This window comes from Hipposideros armiger, unplaced genomic scaffold (genome assembly GCF_001890085.2).
Source record: "Hipposideros armiger isolate ML-2016 unplaced genomic scaffold, ASM189008v1 scaffold_209, whole genome shotgun sequence".
Classification (NCBI taxonomy): domain Eukaryota; kingdom Metazoa; phylum Chordata; class Mammalia; order Chiroptera; family Hipposideridae; genus Hipposideros; species Hipposideros armiger.
Window position 1 is genome coordinate 105,946 of NW_017731559.1, and position 21,384 is coordinate 127,329.

At 42.3% G+C, this 21,384-nt stretch overlaps 1 protein-coding gene across 1 annotated transcript in view; it reads left to right on the plus strand.

The window, feature by feature from the left end:
* The first annotated feature begins 15,834 nt into the window (after nucleotides 1-15,834).
* COLEC12 (collectin subfamily member 12) overlaps nucleotides 15,835-21,384 on the plus strand; it is a 225,017-nt gene continuing 219,467 nt past the window's right edge. The window contains exon 1 of the mRNA XM_019653859.1: nucleotides 15,835-16,034. Coding sequence (XP_019509404.1) covers nucleotides 16,028-16,034 — 7 coding nt within the window. The 5' untranslated portion in view covers nucleotides 15,835-16,027. The remainder of the gene's footprint in view (nucleotides 16,035-21,384) is intronic.

Genomic DNA, 21,384 nt, shown 5'->3' on the forward strand with positions numbered 1-21,384 from the left:
GAATTATGTTTAATAGTTTAGTAAATGTGCAGATTAAAGTAATGCCAGGTTAAAATGCATCCTGTAAGTGATGCTTTCCTATTTTTTTCACTGACCATGTGGTTCAAGAGTTGTGTAATTTGGTTCAAGTATTAAAGCTACCCCAAGAAAAATAAGTGTTCACCAAAGATAAGGAGGGAGAAAAAAGAGAGAGCAAAGAAGGGGGGAGAGGAGGGGTAGAAGGGGGAAAGAGAAAGGAAGAGAAGGGAGGGAGGGAGGGAGGGAAGAAGATAAGAGAGAAGAGGAGGGGAGCAGAGGGGAAGGGAAGAGAAGAGAAGAGAAGAGAAGAGAAGAGAAGAGAAGAGAAGAGAAGAGAAGAGAAGAGAAGACAAGAGAAGGATTGTTCTTTGGAATTGAGAGTTTATTAAAGAGACTGTTTTCCTTTTTGTGTTATTTGTTTTGAACGTTTTCAGTGTTTAAGATGGATTTTACTTTAGTTTTATAATGAACTTTGCACGGTTGGTATGCAAATCCCTATTAATGTTCTCAATAACGGAACTGTGACTACTTTATAGGTTTCTGATTCTCATGCACTGTATTTCAAAACCCTGAGTATTCTGCTGAAAATCCTACTTAAGGAGGACTAACTTTGCATGTCTGTTTTTGCCATTCAGAGTCATTAAGACAGTTCTGAAGCTTGACTAACTTTCCGGTATGTTCACATGACTTCAATCTTGTATTATTCACTAAGTGTATCTCATTAGAGATAACTAGACAGGTTTTCTTATTAATAGCTTTCTTTCAGAGAATGCCAAAACTCTGTGTTAAATGTCCCTGAATTTTAGAGATTTAAAATTATTTAGAATCTAAATGATTCTCCAAACTTGAGAAGTTCCAGATGGCAAAAGGGGAAGGATTCTGCCTATGGACAGAGCACAAAATGAAATTATATCTCTTGGAACATTATCACCTCTGCAGAGACTTCTGGACTCCCCAGGGAAACTGTCTCCTTCCTTCCTCTGCTCCTCAGTACTGCGTATACATCTCCCTATAGCATGCGCTATGTTGAGATGATTTGGTACCTGCCTGTCTCCATATCATATAGTCAAATCCCCCAGGTGCTTTGTAGCTATCTCAGCATCTAGAACACTGTTTATCAAGAAAAATATGTTAGTATGTTGAGTAAATGAGTGATTCCTAACAATGAGTGACTATGATCTGAGTATACTTGCTTCATTGTGAAATTTGTTTAGCAGTCTTTGTCTTATCTTTAGCTTGATCTAAGATCAGTGAATAAAATAATGAGATCATTTGAAACTATGCTGAGACAACTTATATCTGATAACCAAGATTTCATCCTGTTGAACCATAACCAAATGTTTAATAAACATGATCATTCATCATCTCTCTCCTTTATCCAACTAAAATGATACATTGAAATTTCTTCAACCCTAAAAGTGGGCATCAGTGTCTCTAGTCATGCATTCAGGTACTGTTCACAATGTGATTCATGTTTTTGTTCATTTGGTATGTGATGGCTTCTACTATGAAGATTTATGTTGCCAAGGTTGCTCCAACTTTACCGTCTGAGCAACCAGGCAGGACTTATGTCAGGACCAGGGTCATGAAGGTGACATAGAGATTTGATGCCAGGTCAAGGAATTCATCTGAGAGCGCCAAGGGGATCATGAAATTTGGTTTGCATCTCTAAGCAGATTGGTGTAGGAGCAAATGGGAGCTGACTGTCAGGGGAAGCACTGGGTCATAAAGCCAGGCAGGTATAGGCTTTCAGTGCTGAAAAGGATCACAAAGTCCATCCAAGAATGGATCCCCTCTACAAGGTTTCTGGCTCGTGCCTGTGATGCATAGGCTGATGGTCAGTGAGGGGAGCCCAGAGACCAAGTGCTAAGGCGGCGCTTTCAAGGGTCAATAGGAGCCGCCATACAGAGACCTTGATTTTGAAACAAACTAATATCCCAAGGGGAAGCTTCTTAACATTTTCTCCTAGAGTGAAACTAAGCTTAGGGCTTGGTCTGACCTGGGCGTTTGGGAATCAGGGAAGTTGTAGCCCCTGAGGAAGTGTGGGTGGCAAAGGACAGACCTGGTCCTTCTGGATAATCACGGGCTCACATCCCCTGAGTCTGAGGTGTGAGGACTTTGTGGGAGACACCAACACCATCAATAATTATAAATAATCAGGGACTATAAATTATTAGGGAGTGCACCCTGTTATATAGAACAGAAGCATTCCATAGACGGAAGATCATTGACTTAGCCATCATTCTGGACACGAGGAAGTCCAATTGGTCACAAAGATGAGGGACTTTTAAAAGCATCTGAAAGGCTGATACCCAACAATAGCTGGCACCTATGGAGAGCTCACTATGGTTTAAGCACTTTACATGTATCAGCTCATTTAATCTTCACCACAGTTCCATAAGGGACATATTACTGCCCTGATTTTACACTTGAGGAATGTGAGATTCAGAAAGGTTAAGCAACTTGCCCAGTGTCACTCATTTGATCAATGGCACAACTAGGATTGAAATTTAGGCATGCATGACTCCAATGCTCATGCTCTGCTCCCTTCCCAAGAATGCTGAACAGCTCCCTCCAAGTGGGCTGTTGACTTTTGATCCATGTGTAGTGTATTGTTTTCTGCAGCTGAGGGTCCACAGTGTGATAGATATTTTGCAGGTACAACTTGCTGTAATAAGTCACATATTCTACTGTTAATCCAACACCAAAGAAAGATAGGTTTATATGTGAGAGATTTGCTTCATGACCATTTTGGTTAATAAAGATAAGGTTAATAAAGAGTTTTAATCAAATAGCAACTTTGTTGAAAGATAGCCAACAGAATAGCAAGATACTAGTAGTTGCACCTTAATCATTTGGCATGTACCGTCCCCAAATCTATATATTCATAAGTGCTCAACAAACATACAGAATGGAGAGCTATCTCTGTATACTTCAAACAACCAAAGACATCAAGTCACTATAATGGAGGATCCAGAAACTGCAGAAATGTTTGCCAAAGAGGATTTCAACTAAATGAATCTCCATTCTTTTAAGGAGGTGAGGAAATGAGATTATTTACACATTCTTGAGATAGTCCTGCTTGGTGTGTTTTCTTAAGAACCAGTGTGTTTCACTTTATCAAGAAAATTATAAAATTTGTTGAAGTGGCTGAAAAAAAAGTTTCAAATGATTTTTAACAACAACAAATTTTACTATTTTATAAAAAATATGAATAAGGAAAGGAAAAGGGAGAAAGGACTGTTTTGTGTTCAAAAAAATTCAGAAAAAATTTCAGACTTAAAATGACTCACTGAGAAAGTCTCTCTCACACACACATACGTACACAGACAGATTCTTGTAAACATTCTCACTTTTGGGGGCGTACAAGCTAAAGTTGGAAAAAATGCACACTTAATTAGTAAAACTTACATGACTATCCTCTAGTAAGCTTATACTTTTATAGCTAACACAGAACTAAAATTACATTCAGCGCTAAAGATTTAAATTACATTTTTAGAAGAAACTCAGTGCATATATAAAGACCAATAAAGCAATCCTAATGAGCTCCACTGTTTTCTATATCACTCTTTTTTGGAAAACAAAATCAGAATATTCACCATGAAGAATCAAATGGACCCCATCTACCTTTGAGAGCAATGGAGGGAAACCAGTCAGAACAATCCGTTTTGAAAATCCACGCCAGCTACCTGAAGTTCTCCAGTTCTCATCATTACCCCTGTGCAGCACTGCTGTCTATGGACACGCTGCACCTGCTTCCCATATACCCCAAGTAGGTTCTGCTGCTAAGACAATGTAGACAGGAGTAAAAGCAAACCCTCCAAGGTCAGAGAGCCATGAGTTTGAGTCCTGGCTCTGACCTGATCACCTGTGGGACCTTGAACAAGCTATTTAACTTCTCAGAGCCTCAGTTTCCTCATCTGTAAAATGGGATAATAGTAACAACCATACTTGCAAAGCAGTCAGCAGATTGTTTGCTCACTTATGTGATCAATAAATGTTAGCTAGCTATCCTTATTATTCCCAGAAGATAAGAGCCTGGAAGGGTGTGTGTTTGATACACCTTTGCATTTTCTATACTTAGCAGACTGTCTTGCCCAGAGAAGTGACAGAGTACAAATTTGCTGAAAGAATTTGGGCAGCCCTCTGTGGCTTGCTGGTTGTAATAGAGACACAGTTTAGGTTGTATCTGCGTATCAGAAAGAATGGGGTTGGTAAAGGCCAGTTTGTCCACACTAGCCTAAAATATCAATGGGTTGGGGTTTTCTTTTTCCATGAAAGATGCCTCATTTCTTCTATGAATTTGCTTTGTAGTTGCTCAGCACTTCTCTGACTCATGATTACTAAATCATAGATTCTCTATCAGCACTTACACATGGTATTTTTCTTGCTTATTTAATCGCTTCTTTCCCCCAACAAATGCTAAGATCCTTAAGGGCAGAATCCACTTTATCTTGTCACTATTGTGTGCTTGATTCCTAGTAGACACTGCATGAATGTCTGCTGGATGAATAAAATGAATGCATGACAAATTTTAATGGGTCATGAGCGACTTGAACCAAACTTTTAGTTTGCGTAGATTTCATGCTATTTACATGTGCTTGAAATCTCCAACACAAACCTAAAAAGTTTTGGGCAGCCAAGCTAGGGAGAGATTGAAATGAAATTTCTGATTCCAAAAATAGTTCAATCGTACCACATTAGCTAAGGTCTCCATTAAATGGGTCTTTAAATCTTTAAAACAAATAACATAAAATCCAAACAACTGCAAATAAAAGATTCCCACTGGAATACAACTATAATCAGTTACTTTATTTATTTTTTATTTTATTTTATTTTTTTTTAAAGATTTTATTGGGGAAATTCTGGGAGGGGAACAGACAAGTTGCTGTCGTTTTGTTCTTCAGTCTAGTTGTGGAGGACGTTGCTTCACTGGCCCAAGTTGGCACCATCATTGCGCTCTTCCCAGGCGAGGCAGATCAGTCGCCGGCTTCTGGTCGGCTGCTCACTGCGGCTGCTGGCCGCTCACGCTGGCTGCTGGCTACACACGGTAGCCCATGGCAACCCACTGCCACAGGGGCTGCAGCCTATGCCGTCGCCGGCGATTCATGGCACCCCAGCTCCAGGTTGAGCTGTTGTTCAGCATCTTAGCTGTAGAGGGCAGTGTCACTGGCCCTCATATGTGGGATCCGAACCAGGGCCCTCTGGCGTCCCAAGCCAGCTCTTAACCATCGCCACTCGGCCGGCCCCTATAATCAGTTACTTTAAATAAAAATATAAATACTACATTAAAGTATCAAAAGTAATTATGTACAATATAAACTTGGAGTACGGTACTTTTTACCTGACAGTCTTCTTTTATCTTGTGTGTTTAGTCTTAAACAACAAAACAAAACAAGCAAACAAAAACCAGGATAAACTAGAAACATTTATTAAAACAACCATCAATTATACTGCCACCATATTTTGAGGTCTGAAGAGTTAAAGATTTACTGATGTTATCTATAAATAGTAATTTACATGTGAATTATAAATATATGTTCGAGGCATAACAATGGCAGAATGATGAGCCTGAAAGAACTGTTAGAGGTCATCCAATCTAATTCCTTCATTTATCAATGAGGTCAGAAGACCCAGTGGAAAAAAGTCACCTGCATTTAATCCTAATAATTCAACAAGTGTCATTTGGGTGCATGCTATATTCTGATTTGGTGTTAGATATTGAAAAATAAAATGATATCTGCTCTTGAGGAGGTTATAGCCTAGGTAGAAAAACAAACATATGCAAACAATTGCCAATTAGTGTGATAGGTTTTATAATGGAGGTGTAACATCAGATTCCTTGAAGGCACAAAGCAGGGATCAATCAGTTCTGAGGGTGGGGGGTTTGTAACAGTCATTTTAAAAACAGGAAGTTCTTGAGTCTTGAAGATTTGCCAGATGAGCTGGGGAGTGGAAGAATGGGGAGTGGAGGATGTGAGTGGAGATACTGATGGTCCAGGAAAGGGAATTTCAATTAGAGCATAGGGCATGAAATAGATTGAGAGGCAGGGAACTGTCAATAGATTAGATAAGAGGCTGAGAGGGAATCGTACCTGTCCTTCCCTCTATGCTGTGCTAAGGAGTTTGGATTTTATCCTTAAGCTAACTGAGGACATTTGGTTATGGAGTAATAGAATGAGATATGTGAGCTGACTTCGCAAATGGGATTGAGGACTGGCATGGGGAGGAATTGGTTGTCAGGCTAGAAGAACATACACACGGAAGGTGAGAACAAAAAGAATGAATGAGGATTCTGACTTGAGCAAATGGATGGATGACAGTAATATTAACCAGAAAAGGGAATACAGGAAGTAGTGGTTTTATGGGAAAGGGGTGGGTAGTATCTCAGTTTTGTTTTGAGTATATGAAGTGTAAGAGTTTGGTGAACTTGCAAGTAGAAATGTTCAGGAGAATTCTGGTCAAGATAGCATTGTGAGTTCATGTTTTGTAGCACCTCTTCTCCACTCCAAAACACAGCAGTGATGGGGAAAATGTACCTAGAGAAACTTAAGACAACATTGCCTTCTAAAAAGCAAGGTCAATATAACATTGGATCAAATACAGAAGAGAAGTACAAAATGATAAGCAGGACTGAAGCTGTGGGCCTGCTGGGCTCAGGGTGTGGAAGCAGGTGGAGGTGGAGTTTGTGCCCCGTGGGGTAATGAGAATGAAGACAACTCCAGGCAAAGTAGAAAAAGTGAGCCAGGCTCACCCCTAGAACCAGGGGCTGATTTTCATTTCTACATGAATGGAAACTGAGAAAGTCTTTCACCGCCTGCCACTGGGGCCTCCATCTTATGTGAGCTTCACACCTGGAGAGATAGGAAGAGGCAAACACAGCTTACAACGAGTGCCTGGGCTAGGGAACCCTCTGTCTCAAGGATCAAATATGACTATTCCCAATATAGTCCCTGATAGAGAGACTCTAATGTGCATTGAGTAGACATTCCAAAAGAAGAGAATTGATGGAATTTGAGAGAAAGCAATATTCAAAGAGGTAAATGGCTGAGAATTTTCCAGAAGAGAAGCAAGATATGAGTTCTTATATTGAAAGTACATTTCTGGTACCAAGCACATAAATAAAAATAATTTCATTCCTAAACACATTATTATTGAAACCACAGAATCTCAAGGATAAAGAGAAAAACCTGTCAGAAAATAGAGCAAAGGTGAAGAAACAGCAATTAGGCTGGTGTCAAATTTCTTTTCAGCTACAACATAAGCTAAACTGTTGAGAGATACTACTTGGCAACTTAAAATTCTATACCTTGATAAGTGGAGAATAGTACATATGTGGCCTTTTTGCTTCTATAGTGGGAAGAAGCTTTTGCCTCACTTCAACACTCATGTGGGAAATTACCTAAACATAGGGGATTCAGGTAGTAAACACCCCTCCCTCCCAAATAACAAATATCTACCACAATCCTTAACTCCATCAATGAAAAAAATGAGAAAATTACAGATGAGCTAGCATTCAACTCAAAAAATTGGACAAACAGCAGAGTTAAACAAAGAAAGAAAAGGAAGAAAATGGTAAAGGTAAAAGCAGAAATAGAGAAACAAAACAATATAGATGAGCAATTCCAAAGCTGTTGCTTCAAAATAGGCAAACTTTTAGCAGATAGAAGGTACAAATAATATTAGGAACAAGAAGAGACATAAATATAGAAGCGAGATTTTTAAAAATCATAAGCAACTACTATGAACTTCGTGGCAGTAAGTTTGAAACTCTACATGAAAGGGAAAGGTTTTGAAATATCTATTAAGCAATTGGATATTTGTGTCTGGAGCTGAGAAAAGTCCAGGCAGGAAATGGATGTTAAGGTCTTGGAAACAGAGCTGATGGCAGAATCCTTAGGAGCATCACTATTTTGAAGCAAGGCAGACAAGGAGGAGCCACAATGAAACCCAAGAGTAAAGAGTGACAGAGTTAGTGGGAGAATCAGAAAGACGTGATGACACCTATTGAAGAAAGGAGAGAGGTTCAAGAAGCTGAGTGGTCAACAGAAGAGAAGTTACATGCAACAAAATGCCCATTGGATTTGGCAGTTTGGTTTGAATGACTTTTGTAATAGCAGGACCAGTGCCACCATTCGGCAGCAGACATGTAGCAGATGTTTAAAGTGGAAACAGGTCCTGAAAGTGGAGACTGCAAGTGTGGACAACTTCAGGAACTTGGCTCTGATGAAAAGAAGAGTGTAGGAAGTAAAAGAGTAATCTGCAGGGAGAGAGAGAGAGAGAAAGAGAGACACAGAGAGAGAGAGAGAGAGAGAGAGAGAGAGAGAGAGAGAAAATAGATGGAAATTGGTGTGAGGGTGGGGAGATGTGGGGTTTAAGAGCACAGGTGGCAGGGGAGCCCTGAATGGTAGATAAGATACCTCTTCCTGTGACAATAGGGGGAAGTGGTGAGGCCAGGTGCTGGGAGAGATAAGTTGTGGCTGGTATAGGAACAGGGGAAAGTGCAGGAACTTGGAGAGGATTCCTGCCAGATAACCTCTGTTTTTCTGTAAAGGAGGAGATGAGGTCATCTGTTGAGGGAGGGTAAGAGGGTGAGCGTTAAGCAGGGTCCTTGAGAAAAAGGTCAGAATTAGTTGCTAGAAAAATGGGGAAATGGGCTGCCCAGAGCGCTAGCTGCAATCTGTGCTGGAACCAGGGTCCTGGGTTCTCACTGGTGGGCATTTTCCTTACAGCACATTAACATCTAGGATTCTAATATTTTATAAAGATTCCATTAACCATAATTTCTCCAGAAGATATTAAGTATAATTTAATTATAAAATTCAGTCTCAAGTTTTCATTCAGCCAAACTACAATTATTGGAAAATCATATTCAATTTGAGATGTGCTTCTTTTGAATACATTCAATAGGAATCTCAATGAAACCTTATTCTTGATTGTCTTGGGCTTAGAAAAGTTGTGGTACTCTTCTGGGCTTTAGCTTCCATTACATGGAATACTAAATTTTTTTTTTTTTAAGATTTTATTGGGGAATTGGGTGAGGGAACAGCATTGGGGAATTGGAGAAGGGGAACAGACAAGTTGCTGGCTGTCCTTTTGTTCTTCAGTCTAGTTGTGGAGGACATCACTTCACTGGCTCATGTTGGTATTGTGATCATTGTGCTCTTCTGGGCTGAGGCAGATCGGTCACCAGCCATTGGACGGCTGCTAACGGCTGCTCACTGCAGCTCACGCCAGCTGCCGGCAACTCATGGTAGCTTACGGCAGCCCACTGCAGCCCCACTGCAGCTTACGCCGTCGCCAGCGACTCATTGCAGCCCAGCTCCAGGTTGAGCTGTTGTTCATCATCTTAGCTGTAGAGGGCACAGCGTCACTGGCCCATGTGGGATCCGAACCGGCGGCCCTGCTGCTCAGAGCTCAGGCTCCCAAGCCAACTCTTAACCAACGGAGCCACTTGGCTGGCCCTGGAATACTAAATATTTTAATTGTATGTGATTGGAAATCCACAACTTCTAACATTTACAGAGCAGATCAACTTAATGGGCCATGTAAGAATTCACTATAGCATAGGAGCAATCAACAGTGAACACCTTTCAAATTCAGCAAAAAGTTTATGAATATACAAGATCTTATTTAATAAATTATTTGCAGTTTTGGTGCTCTTTATTTTTAAGTAAATCTTATAGAATATTGATGTACACTAGTCATATATGCTAAGAAAGCACATTCAGACTAAAGAAAAATTTAAGCTTAAGAATAATGTATTGTCTCACTGAAGGATATAAATAACTAGGATGGAAAGAATTACTGGATCTTAATCTTAAATAAAAATGTAGTGTAAGTTATTTATAGGAGTCAAAAACGCCAATGAAAATGACTAGTTATTTATAAGAAATAAGGAGTAAAATAAAATTCTGCCAGTCTTGAAACACTATAATATCAACAGATAATACTACATAGGAATAAAACTGTACTGTGAAATCTCACCAATCTTGATACACTTATTTGGAATTTGTAACAATTTTGACAAAAGCTTAACAGAAGTTTACCTTTTCACTATTATTAATCAAATTATAGTATAAACAATATTCATAAAGTTAATGTTTAAATTACTTTAGAGAACAAATTATGTTCAAGCACCATACTTAGTAACAAAGTACATTTGAATTATAAACATTTTAATCTATCCTTAAGGTAGTTTTCTTTAGGATCTCTACTATTTTTGTACTTGTGTGCTTTTAAAAGTAAAACTGTCTCTTTAAATTAATTTTCCTAGACTCTTCCCTACCCAGCCAAGTGGTTATTTCATATAAAATAATTGAACAAAATTATTTTACCTTTGTTCAATTTGGTTCTCTGTTTTACTTTAAAAAGCAAAATAGGGCCGGCCAAGTGGCACGTTGGTTGGGAGTTGGCTTGGGATGCCAGTTCTGAGCAGCAGGGTCCCGGTTTGGATCCCACATGAGGGCTGGTGATGCTGTGCCCTCTACAGTTAAGATGGTGAACAGCAGCTCGACCTGGAGCTGGGCTGCTGTGAGTCGCCGGTGATGGCATAGGCTGCAGTCCCTGCTGCAGTGGGCTGCCATGAGCTACCATTAGTGGCTGGCAGCTAGTGTGAGTGGCCAGCAGCTGCCGTGAGCGGCTGTCCAGGGGCTGGCGAGCGACTGCCTCACCTGGGAAGAGCGCAATGATCACAATACCAACATGGGCCAGTGAAGTGACGTCCTCCAAAACTAGACTGAAGAGCAAAAGGACAGCAACTTGTCTGTTCCCCTTTCCCGATTCCCCAATAAAATCTTAGAAAAAAAAAAAAGCAAAATAGAAGATAATAAATTATGAGAAAAATGAGTACAATTTACTGAGTTTTTCCTAAGTGACAGATAATGCTTGAGGTATTTTAAAATATTATTTCTAATCTCTCCCAAAATATTTCAAGATAGATATTTTTGTCCTCATTTCTCAGATGAAGAAATTGACACTCAAAGTTAAGTGATTTCCCTGAAGTCTCAAGTATTTTCTGAATCTGGTAAGTAAAATAATGTGTTTCAAAGGCTAAGCATGGGGTCTAGATCATAGAAAACAATAAATGTCGGCTATGGTTACTATTATTGCTATAAAGAAGAAGCTCGTTTTAAAGGTAGGCGAGAATTGATGGACAGATAAAACAGCTTCTTTATCTTTTGGATCCGTTCCAATTGCATTTGAATATTTGTTCATTTATTCATTCAACAAACATTTATTGAACGCTTACTGTGCACTAGGAATACCAGCATGAAATACTAACACAGATGTACCTCTGAGCTAGTCCAATATTTTAAAAAATGATCAGCCACAAGTAAATATATACGAGCACGTATATATATTTGTCTGAATTTCCAACTTTCACAGTGATCAGCTACAAATATATATTTTTATATACACAAATCAGTGATCAGCTCAAATTTATACATACAAATATATATTCAACAGCTCTCAATCAGAGCCCTCTTTCAAAAACCTTAAGCTTGTTTAAGAACTAAAGAAATAGGGCCCCAATTTCCCAATAAAAATCTTTTAAAAAAAAAAGAACTAAAGAAATAGAAACACTGACAAAACCCATAAGCTTTTAAAGACCTAAACATTATTTCTTTATCCAAAGAAAACTTTTCATGCAGATCTCAAGCATAATCATATCTCAGAGGATGGAGACATAGCCCTGGTGTCCATTACAACACCATTAGTCTCTTTATGTGATCATAACATTTTAGCAGACTTGCTTAACAGCACAATGACTAGTCTGGTAAACAAGGTTTATTCTTTGTCAAGTGTGGAAGAGAATATGAAGTTACTCAAACGACCATGTTGTAAAAGTCAATATCCTTCTCAAAAAAACAAGCTCGCTCTCCTGCCACTTGCAAAGGCTTGATTTTCAGAGCCTGGGGTGTCATCCATTGATGACTATTGTAAGGGGTATTCCATGCAGTTTGCTTTCTCTGCTCTGCATTTTTTAGGCACTTCCCCCCATTGTTAATCCCTTTTCCATTTATTCAGCCTTTCATTGAATTTAATTACTAGAAGTTGTTGTTACAAAGATGAAGACATGGTCCTTCTCTTAAGAAGCTCATAGTCTACTGTGATGATTCTCCAAGTTTAATGAGCACGGAAATCAGCTGTAGAAGCATCCCAGCCTCTCCCAGGATGATTCTAATTTAGAGATCTGAGGTGAAGCCCAATCATCTGCACTTTCTGAAGATACCCCTGAATGATTCTAAGTGGCTCCCAGACCTCTTTGTTCAACCCACTGGTCTGGAGGGAAAGCAAGCATTTCCCGTGTTCATTTGAATCTCAGCCATCCTTCAAGATCCAGTCTCAATGAAGCTTTCCATGTGGCCTTAGTCAGAAGTCATCACCTTCTTTCCTTCTCTAGCACTTTATCTGTATCTCTCATGACACTGACCATCTCACTTGCAGTCTTTGCTGCAGATCCTCTCTGGAAAGACTTGTCTCACCTACCTCCTGGGTGGGGAACTGTGTCTGACCCGACTTTGAATTCAAAGCAGCATGTAGCACAGTGCCTAGCATATAATAATGGAAGTCTTGCTTGCTGGATGAATGGGGTCCATGTCTACATGGAGAGTTGTGTTTTTAAGGCAGACATGGCTAAATGTACTGACACAATGGATAAAGAAGGATGTTTTCTGAGGTGCAATGCTAGGCACAAAGCTTCATAGATGGAAATAGGCACATGATGTATTTACATGATGTAAATAGCTTTGCTGAAATGGAGCAAAGCTTGCTACATAAGGAGGGAAAAGAAATGAGGGGGCAAATGGGAGGTGGTGGTGGCCCTGATAGTCTCTGGAAGGAACCAGCTGCCAGCCACAGAGGAAACATAGAGATGGTCAGAAATCAAGGTATCGTAGTGATCCCAGTGGGTAGCACAAATTGAACGCACTTGCTCCTCCAGTGCTCTGTGCTGCCTTGGTCTCCCTGCACTCGAAACTTCCCCTCCACTCAAGGAATCTACTGGGCTCAACCTGGGCTCCCCTTTCTTATACGATAGCCTGGACATTCTCTGAGGGCACTAGGCTGGGGACACTGTTCAGAGTTCAGCTTGCTCGTTTCCCATCTCTCATCTGTCCTTCAGTGCCACTCTGGCTGCTGCATGGTGGAGCCTGGAGTAGAAAGGGAGCAAGAGCAGGCTACTTGGAGGGTTCTAGCAAAATTTCTGATGCGCTATAGTGGTCTTTACATGGGAGACTCAGGGGAGATGAAGCGAAGTGGAGAAGTGTGATATATTTTGAAGGTAGAAGCAGAGCTTGGTGAGCATTGTGGGGGTGCAAAAAATAATTTCCTTCCAGCTGGGAAAATAATCAAATTAACATGAGACAGATTAACAGAAGAAAATGTCCAAATTTATTAGGTATATATGGGGTCCCATAAGAATATAAGACCTGAGGACACACTGAGCTGTTGAGGCTTATATGCCATCTTGTGCTAAGTAGAAAGTGGGCAGGGATTGTGGTTTGGGACTTCAAAGAACGGGAAGGCAAGTCACATGGAGATGGAAATGCAAATGTTTGGTAAAGAAATGTTTGCTGGGCCATCTTTAACAATGGACACAATGTCTTCCAGGTCCATCCATTTTGTAGCATGTGTCAGAATTTCCTTCCTTTTTAAGGCTGAATAATATTTCAATGTTACTATATATCATATTTTGTTTATCCATTAATCAATTGATGGACACTTTGGTTGCTTCCACCTTTTAGCTATTGTGAATAATGCTACTATGAACATGGGTGTACAAATATCTATTCAAATCCCTGCTTTCAGTTATTTTGGGCATGTATCCAGATGTGGTATTGCTGGATCCTATGGTAATTCTACGTTTAATTTTTTTGAGAAACCTGCATCATTTTACATTCCTACCAGCAATGTGCAAAGGTTCTAATTTCTCCACATCCTTGTCAACACTTTTTTATTGAATTTTAATTTTGTTTATAATAGTCATCTTAATGGGTGTGAAGTGGTATCTCATTGTAGTTTTGATTTGCATTTCTCTAATGATTAGTAATGGTGAGCATTTTCCATGTTTATTGCCCATTTGCCTACCTTCTTTGGAAAAATGTCTGTTTGAGTCTTTGCCCATTTTGGATTGGGTTACTTACTTTTTTGTTGTTTAGTTGTAGAAGTTCTTTATATATTCTGGATATTAACCTCTTATCAAATATATGGTTTGCAAATATTTTCTGGAGGTTTCTGAGGGTATCTGCAAACCCCACTCTATGGGTTGCCTTTTCACTCTTGATAGCGTCCTTTCATGAAATCCAATGTATCTATTTTTTTCTTTTGTTGACCATGTTTTTGTGTCATGTCTATAATTTAGGTTTTCTTTTAATGACTTTTTTCAATTCAATTAGTGGAGCTAAAATTCTCTAACTTTTCAGTTGGAGAAACTATTATTCAAAGAGACTGATGGATTTACTCCATCCCAACACTGGTTAATAAGCTCCGGGCTGAGAATCCATATCCTGGGCTCCTTTAGGCATTCTCACTTGCTCTGCAAAAGACAAGGCAGGTACCTTGGTGAGAACTGGAGCAAGTGTCCAGAGTAACCCCCAGGGGCCCTGTGGTTTCATCAACTACTAAAGTGAAAAAAAGTGCGAGTTTTTGTATTTTTCTTTGCTAGCCATGTACAGTTTTTCCCCTAATGTTCAAAAAAGAGTGCTACTGGAATGAACAGACTGTGAAATACTTTAGAGTGTGTTCATTTCTGGGCACTGCCTTTTACTAGAGCAAAGAATTCCCTGTTTAGAATGAATCAATGGGTTGGTTACAGGCGTTACCAAGTCTTCAGGAGAGGAAATCTGAAAAGCTGTACCATGCCAGCCAGACTCGCACTGCTTTTGGCGTGCTAGTGAGTGCGTGGTCATCTTTCATTTCATAATTGAAGAAAGTTCCTCTGTACCTCCCACAGTTCCACTCACCATTTAGTTCATGTTTTAAAGCAATAAAGCAATGGGTCTGCTTATGGGGATTCTAAAAGGAAAGATCAACACAGTGGGGCGACATGATGAGCCACAATGAAAGGAATTTATTATGAAGCCGCTCCTCCTTTCGTAGTAAAACAGTCCACCGGATCATTTCAGGGGAGGTAGGTGGAAGCCCCCGAGACTTTTCCAACCAAAGGGAGTCTGGAGCGTTTCTTGGTTTCTTCTTTGTATCCTGATCCAAGAGTTGTAACCCTGCTCCGACTTCTGCAGGAACAGCGTTTAAAGGACTTCGGATTTAGCGACAGCTCTCCCGTGATGACAGTGAGCACGCTCCCCTGCTAACCCGTTTCCTTCGGGCGTCAATAAGCGCACTTGGAAACACCGAACCCCGAGGACATTCTCCCCCAGTTTAATCCTCCCTCCATGCCCTAGTGCCATTTGGGGAAGGGACAACATTATCCCGCCAACCCCATGACACCGCTGCTCCGCAACTCTCTCACCTCACGCTCTAGTTAAGTTTGGGGTCTAGACACAAGCTCAGCAGTAGCAGCACCCTCCGCGCACACCAAGGGGGATCACTTGACCGCGGCAAGAAGCTTTCCTTCGACTTCGCTCCTCTGCTGGTCCACCGGGGAAAAGCGAGAACCCGAGGAGAGAGAGGGCGGAGAGAGAAAAGGGGAGAAAGCGACTGGACAGGGGCGAGCGCCGGCCCGAGGGCGGGGCGGGCGCGGGAGGGCGCGAGAGGGGCGCGGACGCGGCGGCCGGCGCGCCCCGGAGGCCAGGGGGAGGGGCGCTGGCGGGCGCGGCGCCTCCCGCCCGGGGTGAGCGGCGCGCGCGGCAGCCCCGCGGCACAGAGCACCGAGCGGGGAGCGCAGGCCGGCGGCGGCGGCGGCTGCAGCGGTGGCGGCAAGGGCAGGCTCGAGCGCAGACGGCCGGCGCGCAGCGCGGCTGCCATGGGCGCGCAGTGACTGCTGCTCAGCGCGAACTTTCTCGGCGGCGCGGAGCTCCCTGGTTGGCGGTGCGTCTCCTCGGTCACCATGAAAGGTAGGGTGGCGTCGGCTGCCCGGGCTGTGCGGGTTCCTGGGCGCGCGGGAGGGCTCGGAGGTGCGTTCCTCTGCGACCTTTCTCCGGGTGGAGGGCCGGGGGAGGGCGGAAGCCGGGCTGGTGCGTGCACACTCGGGGCTCCGGGGTGGAACAGGTAGGAGACCTAGAGGTTGGGATTTGGAAGTGTACAAACTAACTTTCCCATCGTGTCTCTGCAAAGTACTAAGTCGTTGTTTATGGATTCCAGTTCCCAACTTTTTAATTGAAAAAAGATGCCGAGGAAGAGTGGAGGCATCATCATTTCCCCCTCGAGTCCGCTTTCTCCCTCTGCGGCTCTCCCCTCCGTCGGGGGTCCGCTTTCCTCCTCGCTGTTGCAGTCTCTCCATCCGAGAAGTCGATGTGCGACCGGCCGGGTGTTTTCTCGGGGACTCGGGGATGTTCTCGATGCGCCCTCCCCACATCTGGCAATGATTAGGTGCCCGCGGAGTTCAGCTGGCTGGGGAAGTGCGTTTGGCATTTTTCTCCATCAGACCCACTGACTGGAAAATAACTGCCCTCGGTTCCGCGTCCCTTCCATGTGCCCGCCTGTGGAGTTGGTGTGCCCACGTGTGTTCAGGAGTGACACAAACCATCCCGTTAATCGTCCCCTGGGCGGTGTCCCCTGCAGGCTGGTTTAGGGAAGTGTCAGATGCTCTCGTACCTTTAAACGGAATCACGAGAAGGGTTTTGCGGGACAGCCTTCAGTTTAATGGAAATACTGAAGTGGAGATTTGTCAGTGGAACCCTGATTTATATGTGAGATAAATAATTACTGCGGAGACATAAAAGGGAATCGTTTGGGGATGGGCCAGCGTTGTGTTTACACAGGACTCGAGTTCCTGGTTTCGTGCTAGGATAACAAGTTTCAGTCCCCACGCGGGCCGGGCTTGAGTCAGGGGGCTGTGTGCGAAATACTTCTGACCGTGGCGGCCGAGTTTCCAGCCGCCTCACGCCACGCCACGCCACGCGACGCGACCGCTTTGACTTGCCAGGGTTGCTGAGGGGGAGGCGCGCGGGGAGCCCCACAGACTCCAAAAGTAACTTTTGGCTCCGAGTTTCTCCGAAAGGCAGTTCTTGATAAACACTCCGGCGCAATAATGTCCTACCAATTACTTCTTACGAGGCGTTACTTCTCCACATCAGGAGACCCTGGGAAAGGAGGGGACTGAACACCGGTCCCCAGGTAAAAAGTGGCCCGACCCAGGGGAAGAGAAACAAAAGATAGGATACAACTTTCTGGCTAGAGAACTTCAAAACGCGTGGTGCCTTTTCCTCCTCTCCCCATCTCAGTTTCTCTTCTCTCATTTACACTTTAGGAAAACACACATTTTCCTCAACTAGCACTGATTCAAGGATTCTTCCAAAAAGGAAAGTGTACACATGGCCAAGAGTTACTCTGGGACTCAGTTACCCTCATTTTAGCCAGAAGTTAGTTTTCTCATTGCTGATCACTGAGGCCACTAGGTTTTTTGTGTGTGGGGTTTTTCCCCCCTTTTCTTTTAGGCCACTAGTTTTTGAACTTTTGGAAAGATAAGCGGCCACTCCATCAACTCCCATATGGGTTCCTAAACCCTGAAAACTGTATTATGCTTTTGACTGAGTAAATGACTGTTTTTGCTGTTTGGGTGCTTTTCATTGTTAATTCAAATAAAGATGCAATGGGAAACACACCTAAAGGTCCTAAACATACTTTTGTGAGATTTACATTGCACACCCCCTGGAGAAGGCTCATTGCTTACCCACTGTGGTCTGGGCACTGCCTAAAAGGCCCCACTTACCTTCTGCCCCAGAGGGGGAGGGGCGTGAGGGACTGGTAAATCCCTGGGTACACCAGCACTTTGAAAACCTCTCTTAAAATGGAAAGCTCTGTAAGAGGTTTGCTTACCGACTATTGCCATACAGCTTACATTCATTTGTCTAGTTGGAAGAGGTGGAGAAGGGAGGGCACAGTGATAATTTTTTTAGTACTTACTAAGTGCCAACCCCTGTGCTATCGCCTCTACAAGCACTCTTAACAATTAATCCTCTCAACAACCCTATGAGGTAGGTGTTTTAACCCCCACATTTTAGATGTGGAAACTGAGTCTAGAAGAAATAGGAATTGGCAACAAGAAGGATGGTAGTAGGCATTTAAAGACAAGCTTTGCCAGTTTCCCCGTGTTGTATAGAAATATGGAGGACACCGGATATGATAATCTGGTGTAGACTAGAAGAAAAGAGGATCTCAGACAACTAAATAGCCAAGAAACCCACAGATGGTGCAGCAGCCAGGAAGGGGTGGAGCCAAGAAAGTGGACACAGGGCTTCTGAAGCCAAGCACAGAGGGCCTTTCTAGCCAAAAAGGAAAATTGCCTTTACCAAGTGGAATTGTTTTGACAATTTGCCATAGGTAAGCAACCCAAAGTTTTCCTTGGGTTTGTGATTAATATCACATAGTTATTAACTCGTTGTGCTTCAGAAAGCCAGTGCTTCATTAGAATTTGATTTTCCCAAATGATAGAAGTCAATGACAAGCCTTGTGAATGCTTAAAATTAAAGTAGTAACCTAAAGCATTCTTTAGCTAAATAGAAAGTTAGTGGACACCTTAGAAGTTACAGAAGTTTATTTGCCAATGTAAAAATTTAACTCTTATGCGAGTCAGATGCCTTTTTAATGTACTTATTTGATTTTCTAATTCTGACGTTTAGACCTTAGACATGGCCTTTGTAATAACCCACGCTTTGGGAATGTAATTCCATATGTGCCACCAGCCACAGTGCCACCTATCTGTTGCATTCAGCAAATATCTGTCTCTGTTCTATTTCCTGCATCCCCTAGAGTCATAAGTACCAAAATAATGACATCATTATATATTTTCCAGAAGAAAATTACTTACTCTGTTGCTGCAATACTTGAAGTCTTCCAAACTGATTAAAACATGTAGTTGGTTTTAATTTATTTCCAATTTCATTTTCAATTAGCTGTACTGCACCATAAATCTCATGGTTTTGGATAAATATTCACATTCTTTATGAAGGAATATGACTCCTCTAGAGTTAGGTGTGTCATTACTAAATCACATTTCTGGTTCTGAAAGTTGGGAATATTGGTGAGTTTCAATGCAACAGCACTTGTTGCCTAAGAAACGGCTGAAAATAACCACCAGCACATGGGACCACAGAGGTCCAAACCACTGTCATAAATTAACACAGGGAGGAGGTTGGTGCCATCAAAACATAGTGTTCAGCTGCTTATTTTTGTGCTTTTGTATATAAACATTTCTGAAATACTATTTGGCAATAATACTTTAAAAATGCAGTGTACTTCTACTTCCTGTTGTTTTTTTGGAACTCACGGCTCCCTTGCCTTCCCAGTGCCCCTCTAAAATTTCTTGGTTTTAACTAGGATAATAAAACAAACGTGTAAGATCTGACTGCATTTGACATGGAAAGATTCATGTTTTCTGAAGGGAAATGGAAACAAAATGAAGTCTTTTTCCCCTCACTGATGGGGAATTGGGGCTGCCCTTCTTCTGGAAGGCAAATTTACAATGTAATTATACTTTTGACTTTTCATTAGTTTGAGATGCTTGACATTCTTAATCTGAGGTTTAATTATTGCTAAGTATAGATCTTTTCTGTGGTCTCCTATGCAGTTTCCCAAGATTGTTCCCATGAGTCCCCTTCCCCATGTGGCTCATCCACTGATAATGGTATGAATGGGAAAAGCTGGCAGATGATAGCTGTCAAACTATATAATAATTAGGTGTCTAATTTTCTGAATTAATGTTTATTCTCATTAAAATATTATTTCAAAATGATTGATGCAACTACTGCCAAAGTAAGTGAAATGTCCCTTGAAGTATTAGTTTTCAAGTGGAAAAATAGACATTTAAGTTTTGTGATAGAAAAAGTATGTTTTGCCTTGTGTCAACCCAGCATGTGGGTAATCTTCCAGGGGGGCAAGTCTAACACACGTCTCCCCATGATGGGAAGTAAGGGGGCGGGGCCAGGAGAGGAAGCCCAGAATGGTGGCAGAGTGCAGCCTTCCAGCTGGCAGTGTGTCCACGATGCTTTGGAGCTTCAGCTGGTGAATCAGCGTGAAAAGAATCAGGCAGTTTGGGGGCGGGGGACAGCATTCTAGGTCTTTGATGCAGTCATCTGTGAAGAGAATCTACCCGCACTGTGGGGTCAGCTCTACCAGGCTGGTCCTGCCCTTTCTGTCTTTTGCTCTTCTGCCACTCCAGAGGCGCAGACTCTCTCAACTGCCAGGGTTTCTCTCTATGACAGCGGTTCTCAACCTTTCACAGGGATCACCTAAGACCATCGGAAAACACATATTTTCGATGGTCTTAGGAAATGAGACACCGCTCTTCTATCTGTCTCCAGGCCCACATGCAGATACGCCCATATACAAGTACCCGGCGACCCCTGTGAAAGGGTCGTTGGACTCCTAAAGGGGTGGCGACCCACAGATTGAGAACCGCTGCTCTATGGCCTTGAGGCAGGGAGCAGGGTTATATGTTGAAAGATAAATGCCAGGGATGAGGTTGATCTGTACCATGGTTTGTGCTTACAAACAACTTCTTAGGTATGACTCATGGGTCACCTAGTATCTTCACTTACTGTTTTTCCTTTTAATAGTAGCTAACATTATTGAGCACCTGCCATGCCAGGCATTATTATTTTCTCTATTTTTCAGGTAGGAAAATTTAAGCTAAGAGAGGTTGAGTTACCTGTCTTGGGCACCCAGCTAGTCAGTAGGGAAATTGGTATTCAAACTCAGACAACCTGACTCCAGAGTCCACGTGTGACACCTGTAGCCCAGCCTCCCTCCCGGCCACCTCCTAAGAATTCACTCCATCAGCACATCTTTGTTAAGTATCTACTGTGTGCCACACTCTGCTAGATACTGAGTGAGCAACATAGAGAAGCTCCTACTGTCTGGACTCAGACCTATAAAAACCAGGCATCAAAGTTCTGAAGAAATTCATGTGCTCTTCTTGAGCCAGCCACTAGAGAAGACTCTGTAGACTGGAGCTTTCGCAAAGATAAAGCAGATTCCAAGGTTGCTCCTGTGTGCAGAGTTTACCTTCTGGGTGGTTTTGCTTACGGTTGGTTAAATGAATGTGGATGGCTCACTGAAGCCATCGACTCTAAAAACAGCCCATGAACTACCCTTGCTGACAGGTTTACGATGAGACAATGAAACATTGTCAGAAGTGCCATTTTCAAGAACAGACTGTAGGGCCGGCCAAGTGGCGCGATGGTTAAGAACTGGCTTGGGACGCCAGAGGGCCCCGGTTCGGATCCCACATATGAGGGCCAGTGA